We start from the raw sequence: 9,120 nt of genomic DNA, 5'->3' as shown, positions 1-9,120 counted from the left end.
GAGAATGATTTATCTCGTAAAAAGCGCGCGATTCGAAACAAACGAAACAAACGCATGATACGGCTGTAATATCGCATGCTCAGCATGCAGCATCGCGAGCCGGCCTTACATAAGACACTCACACGGCCGAGGCCGGGAAGGAGAAGGAGAGGAACTCGGGTTTAAAGCGTCGGGCGCACCGCTGAAGGAGGTCAGTGGCGAAGAAGCTAGCTTGAATGTCGCGGGTGACCTGCGCGTCGCTAAAATCAATGAGCGCGACCGGCACGGAGAATATCAACGGCGCTGCACCACCGTCGCCGACGCCACCGTCGGGCCGCGTCGTCGCCGTGAATATCGTCGGTGCCGCTCGCGCCGTGTCCGGCCTGTTCCGCCGCAGTCTGTCCGACGTTCTTCACAGCGAGTCTCGACGCTGCCGTGATCTCCGTGACGATCATGTGAGTGCGTGCGACGAGATGCCGGGTCGCGAGGATATGGATCTCTGCACCGACAAGGTCCTCTCCAAGGCCAGGATCCTGCAGGAGCTTACGAAGGCGGTGAAGCTGGTGAGACACCGTCAATCTCGCACACGGACGACGGCTGTTCGTTCGCTGTTGTTCCTTGTAGACGCGCATATGTCGTCGTTGCGCCGCTGCTGTCACTACTACTATTGCATGTGTATCAAGCCCCGCGACGAAGAATTGCCCGACCTGGGGCGGCTGTTCCTTTGCGAGATCCCCGAATGCGCTTTGAAGCGGCGTGCGAGATCATGCGGGCGTAAAATCGACACGCGTATCCGAACGAGAGAATATTGGCTCAGGATCGAGGTCAAAGAGTATACATATTTCGTATCGTACTTGTTCGCAAGTCTCGTGTATGCTCTCATTTCCTATTTACGCGCAAAAAGAGCGCGATATTACAGCGAGAACTGTGAACCTCGTTGTTTCGACTTGGACCGCGTCAGCTAGACGAGCTGCCGTACCCGTTGCGGTACGAGGTTTGTTCGTTTTTAGCTGTACGTGCGCTTCGAAAGGGACTGGAGTATATTCACGAAAGATACGTATATATACGAGTAGTGTGTATGTGTGTGTGTGTGTGTATATATATACACACACATATATATATATGTGTGTGTCGTGTGACGTCGTGAACCCTACTCGCGAGTTAATCGCGACGTAGCCAGCGGCTCGAAATCGAACGCTCATGCGCGCACACCATACACACACACACACACGACATGCGAGTGATCGCAGATTGCGCGAGCATATTAAAGTCGCACCACTGTCCCTTTAAACGAGGTGCACGCGTCGCGAATCCTTCGTCTTCCTCGCATTTTCGTGCGCGCAACGACACTTCGCGACGAGACGACGACGCTGCCCAGAAGTGAGTCATACTGCACTTTCGCCGTAATCGGAAACTAGCTAAGCTGTCAGGCTGCATTGACGTTTGACAGTTGCGCGGATGTGCGTTGCACGGAACAGCTGATAAAAGCTGTCCATTCTCTTTCTCCCTCTGCGCTTCGCATTACTTCGTTTTCTCCCTTTCGCCGTTTCTTGATTGTTCCGCTTTTAGCGCAGACTAAAGAGGATGGATTAAAATTGGCATTGTTGTAGCAAGGCTAGAGTTTGTTTTGTTCGCGCCAATAAACGCGTGATATGTGTGCTCTTAGTGAAAGGTAGAATTGTATCTCAATGTAGTTTCTTTTTCTTTTTTTATTATCCACGTTTCCCCGTGACATTTTGCACAGCCTTTTGCTGACAGAAACTTACTTGAGATCAAAGTACAAACAATTTTTTATATACTCATGATCTTGTACATGTATTTCTCATGTTCTCAGTGTCAAGCAAGTATTTCAATTGTTAGAAGTATTTTAGTAACTCATTGTCATTGCTGTGACTATCTTCATTTGTTACTGCTTGAATATCTTCTTAATTTATAATATATGCACGAGTTATTCTCGTGTAATTTTTTAATTGTATTTTATAAAAAGGTGTTTTCTTCATAGATGCATGGTAGATAAAAATAATATATATGTGCCTCGAACAGGTTTATGCCCAAAGTCTGTATGGCACTGTGGTCTTGGATGGTGACTCCTGGTTGGTTTACTGGTTGGACCGAGCGCTGCGTCATGGATTGCGTGTAGAAAGACATGGATATTGGGGCACTGCTAGAGAACTTAGCCACCAAGATACTGTCGTGGTCATTCATGCATTGCAGAGTGTATTGACATCTATTGGAAAAGGTATGCACAAACATTGGTTATACGAGCTATGTAATTTCCTCTGTGTTTTCTGATGTTTAATTCTGACTTGATTAAAGTTTACATTTAATGGCTATAACTGTAGCTTTATCTTATCATGAAGCTGTTGATCTGCGGAAAAAACAAGTATAAAACAACAATTTGTATTTCACAACTGGAAAGATTTAAAATTATGTAACAAGGGAAATGTATGCATTCTCTCTTAAGCTATTTGATTTACAAAAAACTTTCATGATTATATTTGAAATTTCATGATTATCTTTATCAGCAATATTTTATTCAATTAAATTGGACGTTATTAAGTGAATTTATATTTAGATTACATTCAAAAATAAATATAACACATATATATATATATATATATACACACGTTTTTATTTATTATATTATATCATAATGTGTATATATTATATGTGTAATAACATGTGCAGGTCGAGCATGGCTCTATCACACTCTGAGCGAGGGCAGCTTTGAGAGCTATCTGGCCTGTTTACTGCGAGACACCAAGACATTAAAAAAGCAGTACTTTCCACACGCGCTTGTAAGAGATGCCGATAAGACTAATCAATTGGTCAATCTTCTTGCCGGTTTGGAAAACGTGTCCTTCACATTGCAATTGGTACGTTAAGCAGACGGAATAAATAGCGGAATATAAATATTATAGTTTACGAAATGATTTCGTAAGCAATAACAGTTTGACAGAAAGCGGAGATTAACTTTCTCTCCGTCCGATGTTTAGCGCATCGTGCGTTTCTTATTCTATTTTCTGCCACATGGAGAGCGAGATATCAATATCACCCCCTGGTTACACTTATCGTGCTAATGAATAACATTAATCACATATAACACGCGTCGCGTATGCCGATAGACCTTTTTATATCAAGTTGCAGCAGTTACAAGGGGCAACGGGTTATCGTTTTATTTCCGACCGCATACTTTATTTCGTGCGAAATATATGCTTTGCTTTTATTCATGGAAAATTTTCTGGGAACGCGTTACCGAGAGAAAAAGTTATCTCCATGGGATTAACTTAAAATTGCAAGGTTTGTAACATCAATGTGCGGTTGATAACTCGCGACACAAAACTATTATATAGCAACTGATTTCACACGTCCGCGGACCTTATCTTTGTATGCATTATACACCACACGGTCTGTTTGTTCATGGAAAATTTTCTGGAGGCTTGTTGGTTCCCGCAAGAGAAACTTTGACGGGGATTTATTTTCCAGTCGCACGATACGTTTTGTCAACGTGTACGACCGATAATTCATATCGACTGAAATAAAACTGATACTGTTATGTAGAATATGATACTATTATGTGGAAAATTATGTGGAATTGATGTGCAGGATGTGACGTATTTGGACATCTGCAATTACATGCCACAGAGGCCTATGAGCGTAAATCCATCAGGAACAGTCTTATCGTTGCATCTAAGATCTTCTAGTGTTTCATCGAGCCTAGCTTCTCCGGGGGACAGTGGTGTTGCGTTCGACAGCGATATGGACCTTGCGAATGAGACCGACGGTAGCAGTTACAAAGAGGTAAACATCTAAATTGAATGACCATTGAATGAATTGAAGACCATGCGGAAGAAAAATCTATATTACTGAATAATACTTGAATATACACATGCGAATCTTTGCAGGAGGATTTTTCAATGGACGATATTCCGAAGTACCGAAATAATAGGTACAAGACCATTATCAACAACTGCATGGAAGACAATAAGAATTTCGGATCCAGCGATTCCAGCGAAGACGGCAAGACGCCAACTCAATCACCGGCAATCACCAAATTTCAAACCGTCATGATGACAAAGACCGACATAGTTAATCAGAACGTAACTCGAAAACTCGATGATAACGAGATGAATTGCTCCAGCTTGGAGACTATTAAAGGCTACGACTTCTACAGTAAAAGCCTCGATGAAACAAAGTTGGAGAAAATAGGCAAGATCGACAACGGCACCAAGGATCTCAGCAAGAGGAGCGCTTACTACAGCGATAGCGCTTATAGCTTTAAGAAGAACATAGATCCTCGTAATTCTTATCTGATCAATAATGATACAAATTTGTTGGAGCTGAGCATGACTATTTCCGATTGCGATAATATGGATACTCCCTACGGCATTTTGAACACCATCAACATGACCGACGCCAGCATTCTGTCTTCCTCCAGCTCGGAGGCTATAGTACAACGCAGGCAGCGTAAGAAGAAGCGCGGTGAAAGTAAGAAGCGGGTCAGCTTCCACGAAGACATACTAAAGACAATGAAGCTGGAGGATGATGAGAGCTATGCCGATTTCTCCATGAGTTTCTTGTCTCCCAATTCCGTTCTGAAGAGGGACGCGCAGAAAGGCAGGTATAGTTGGTGCGCGCACGGTGATTCGCCGTACACCCAGAAGAACGCGAACGCGGGGAGGAATGTACACTCGGACTGTTACTCCTTCTCGTCGTCGTCTAGCACGTTCGACAGCGACACTGACAAGCAAACACCGTCAAAGTTCTGCATTGAAGTGCCGTGTCAGCGCAATTGCAGATGCAACTGTGGTTTATCTTTGTCGGAGCGTGGAGCACCAGAGGGTCAAGAGGATCCGGGCAAGAGCTTGAGGCCCAAGATGGAAATAGAGTTGGAAGAGAACGAGGCTCAGGAAGCCTATATTGTCGAGAAAGCGTGCGGCAACATTGTCGAGGATCCACCGATCAAGGTAGAGATGCCGCAAACTGGGAACCCGAAAAAGTATGCTAACTCGAGCGACTGGTCAGATGTAGACAGCGTGGCAACGTCTGACCTGGATGAACGTAAAAGTAACAGACATCTAGCCTCGCCGCTGAAAAAGCGCAATATGACGGCGATATTGACCGGCGAGAGCAGTAGCAAGCTCCTGGCGCCGCCTCTGCGTCAGGCACCGTCGAAGACGTCATTGTTGAGCAGATTTTTGAAGTCGATCACGGAGAGGAAGTTCGAGATCAAGAAGAACAAGAAACCGCCAAAGGCGAACACTCTGTACATCAAAGGAGTCAAGACGAGCTATGATTCCTTCAAGGACTTCAACGACAATCTCGACAAGGAGATTCAGGAGAACGTGGCTGCTGAGAAGCAGGAGTTCAGCGGCGAGAAAATCAGCCTAAAATTGCGCGAACTTTTCAAGAGACATATATACCGCGACAAAACGGAGGAGCTGTATAAAGTATACAAAGTCAGGAGCTCCTATATGACGAACGGCGAGAGCAAACCGATGATCGCGTTGTTGACGGACAAGACGTTATACTTAACCGGTTCTAAGATGGATCATTCTTATAGCAACCAGTTCGTTATTCCTTACAATGAATTAGACGTCATAATGGTAAGAGAACATGAAACAATTGATCGTATTTCTAGATGCGCGCATATAATTTGCTAAGTGAAATATGTACGTTTGTTTCAGATCGGACCGAATGCACAAAATATTTTAATATCCAACGCCGATTGCGAAATGCAATATCTGTTCTCCACCGGCAGTTCGCAAACTACCTCAGAGTTAATTGGTCACTTGGAGATGGCCATGAGACGGTCGCCGTCAAAACCGAAGCTTCCTGCTGTCAAAGAACTGAATTACGAGGATATGCACATTCTGAGGAATTCGATTCTTTCCGACACGGCAGTGCATCCGGTATGTAAACTTATTTTTATACAACCGTAATATTGCAATTTCCTAAGTTAGATTAACTATTCAATTGAAGAACGAATGTAACTTTCCGTCATATATATTTTCTCCCCTAAAGAACAACTCACGATATAGTCTTCCATTCTTAATATCTCGTAATTTATAGACTCAATTATTGCTTCGAAATTTTTGCTAGCAATGATCGACTGCTGCAAATTTAACCAAAGATAAAACCGTGTCGACTTTTTCAGCAAATGTAGGTTAATCTATATAATCATCGTGAATCTATTTCTGGTCTAATCTATTATTTATTGTTGCAGGATGAAAAAATCGAACATTATAGTCTTATTTATATGGAAGACGAACACATGTCGCCGCCCAGCACACCGTGCGGCCCCACAAAAGAGGGTGATCTGATGTTCCGGCCACACACTTACCAACATTTATATCCGAACGCACCGACAAATCCCTGGGAGGCCGGCTACTTTGTTCTGAAGGGCGGCGTGGTTTACATGTTCACAGACTCGAATCAGCGGCTTCCTAAGCGTGCTATACCCTTGAAAGGAGGTCTGTGCCAAGGATGCAGAAGAATCCCGAATTCTCATCGGCCACATACCTTCGAGATACTGTTGAAGCCCAACAAGTCGTACCAGTTCGCTGCTCCGGACGAATATGTAGCTTCCGAATGGCTGCAAAGCTTTGTTCAAAGCGCATCGGGTCTATTCGATAGTTCGGAAAAGCGAGAGCCGTTGCCTTGCAGCCTGATTACGACCACGGAACACTTAGTGGCGATGAAGGAGGTCCATCCCGGTACGCAAAGGGGTCAAACGCTCTCTTGCGCCTCTATTAAGGATTTAGCGGCGTTCAGAGTGCCGTTAGTACAGCAATCATGGTGTATACTGGTGAGTATACATAGCCCTACGGTAGATGTAGAACATAGGATAATTCGTTTAACGTTACTAATGCTTCAAAGTGACGGATAGACTAAACAGATTGGTTTATATTTGACACTTCTCGAAACATTAGTAATATCGAACGGACCATGTCCATGTACTGTCTCATGCTTCATCGCTGAGTAAATAAATATTTATAGGAATTCGCGTGTCGGGAAGTGCACGAAAATAGCGGCGATTGGGTTATATACTTTACGGATTATACGGAGCTCTGTACTTTCAAAGAGATTCTGGAAACTTTATGGGCGGATGCGAACTTGGTATGAGATATTTATAACTACATTTCGCAGAGAGAGAGAGAGAGAGAGAGAGAGAGAGAGATGATGATTTTTATAAAATTACACGCATATATTAATATGCAATTTTTTGTCTTTTGTAGGGCGAATTTCCTATGGCGACACTTCCACCAGAGGATAAGCTGCAACGACGTTGTTCAGACGCCAGTAGAGATTTGGAGCATGCCTGGCGGTACTTGTTACCACCAGCTTTAGAGTAAACGAGAAAGATGTACCAGTAGAGACAATATATAACACCGTCATTTAAGAAATTATTTTATCATATTGCCATTATAAATGGCGACAAAAGTGAATATTCAGGTTACCCATATCCGGAACCCAGATCGGAACACTGATGTGTCGCATGCCGAAGTTATACCGCTTATGCAACGTATTCCGAATTTCTTTTGCTTCTATTTCGAATTAGGTGCCATATATCTGTCACATGGGACTAGAAACAGTATATTATCTCGTGGCTTATAAGTAGAACAACAGATATCTTTATTCAGATATACGGCACCTGACCTCTGGCATGATAGAGAGTAATTTTTTTCTAATTTCAAGGTACAAATATATGCGCAGCATTCTCGCTACATTGCGATGTTGATGAGAGATCGATCATTAAAGATCTTGCATAAGATATAAGTTACCCTAAACATATAGATGACTATTTAAGAGAGTCATGAAGTGGTGCAACATCTTTCCTGTAGCATAAGCCACCATAATAAGCTATTAATTTATATTAATGCAAAGAATGTAATATAACGGATAATGAGGCAACACTATTGATTACTATATAAATGTCTATATACTCACATATACTGAGAAGACGAACCAGTATGCATTTGAATACGCACTATTGATATTAAAGTAGTTATTTATCGTCGAAGATGATACTATATAAGATTCAGAAACACTTAGAGCAGCTTCGACATGAAGAACAATACTTAAAATCGCTTGTGAAATTACTATATGATTTAATACATTCCCAATCGATCGTTATGATTCAATCGATTTTTTCAGTATCGTGATTTTCTACGTGAATCTTAATGATGTACATTATACATCTCAGGATTATAAAATTTTAACTCTACACGAATCCGACTTCATTTTTTAGTGTACAGATATGGAGGCGCGAGGTAGAGATACATAGTTGTATTATACGTATTATATAAAGTAATTTTGTTTAATACACGTAATTTTTAATTAAAGCTCAAACAGCTTGAATCGCTTTTATTTGTATTATTGTATTAAAATCATTTAATATTTAATGCTTTGCGAAACAAAGAGTAGCGAATTTTACTTACAGAAATTATATTGAGATCATTGTAATAATTTATGCTCTAAAGCAAAATTGAAAGTTAATTGTGAATTTTAGGTACGCAGCTCGTTAAATGGTATGAAATTATAATATGAAGAAAATTGTACATGGGAATGTGTTTTATTTGTAATTTATTAATATTAATTTTCTGTTTTAAGTTATAAATTTCTTATGTTACCAATGCTACATGAACAGATGCATTCCGTATATTCTTGTGAATAAATATTTAACTTATGCATTATTTCATGTAGCTGTAAGTGATTGTGATATGCTGTTAGGTAATAAATGTCATTTGTTATTAAGTTGAGATTCCTACATTAGATTTATGTAAATTAAATGAACGAATATACATATATCGGGAATACAAGGAAAAAGACCTTGGTTTTATATGTTTATCTTTACTATGTGAAAAGTATACGGGGTTAAGTTTTCTTCAAGTTAAAATATCAGCATGTTTTAAATATTATATCTGTGTACTTTTCACACAGTACTTCTGTATTTCCATATAACAGCAAAAAAATTATAATGAATAGAAAATTAATAAAACTATATAAAGAATTGGATCAAATCTCAATTTTTGTTTTACCAGTTTTCCACACAATTATCTGAAAATATATTATATTAAAAAAAAAAAGAAAATAAAGCATTTTAATCGATTCTAAATTCTATAGGTTTTTTGATAATCA

The 9,120-nt window shown here is 41.0% G+C and overlaps 1 protein-coding gene across 1 annotated transcript; it reads left to right on the top strand.

Annotated features, from left to right (window-relative positions):
• Positions 1-210: 210 nt before the first annotated feature.
• On the top strand, positions 211-8,540 carry prd1 (pleckstrin homology domain-containing protein pruning defect 1). The gene is made up of 9 exons (XM_011156725.2): positions 211-542; positions 2,023-2,218; positions 2,668-2,855; positions 3,586-3,780; positions 3,885-5,585; positions 5,667-5,891; positions 6,206-6,787; positions 6,979-7,098; positions 7,218-8,540. The coding sequence occupies exons 1-9, from the start codon at positions 216-218 to the stop codon at positions 7,332-7,334; spliced, it is 3,651 nt and encodes a 1,216-aa protein (XP_011155027.1). The 5' UTR covers positions 211-215; the 3' UTR covers positions 7,335-8,540.
• The last annotated feature ends 580 nt before the right edge of the window (positions 8,541-9,120 follow it).

The sequence above is a fragment of the Harpegnathos saltator genome, unplaced genomic scaffold (genome assembly GCF_003227715.2).
Source record: "Harpegnathos saltator strain DR-91 unplaced genomic scaffold, Hsal_v8.6 scaffold705, whole genome shotgun sequence".
Taxonomy (NCBI): domain Eukaryota; kingdom Metazoa; phylum Arthropoda; class Insecta; order Hymenoptera; family Formicidae; genus Harpegnathos; species Harpegnathos saltator.
Note: the sequence above shows the minus strand (reverse complement) of the source record. Positions and strands in the feature narration are given on the sequence as shown.

Excerpts from the sequence above, each read along its gene's own strand:
- prd1 (XM_011156725.2), top strand. The coding sequence starts at position 216 with ATGTCGCGGGTGACCTGCGCGTCGCTAAAATCAATGAGCGCGACCGGC. Across the intron at positions 2,219-2,667 it reads ATTGACATCTATTGGAAAAG|GTCGAGCATGGCTCTATCAC; the intron begins GTATGCACAAAC and ends TAACATGTGCAG. Across the intron at positions 2,856-3,585 it reads TGTCCTTCACATTGCAATTG|GATGTGACGTATTTGGACAT; the intron begins GTACGTTAAGCA and ends ATTGATGTGCAG.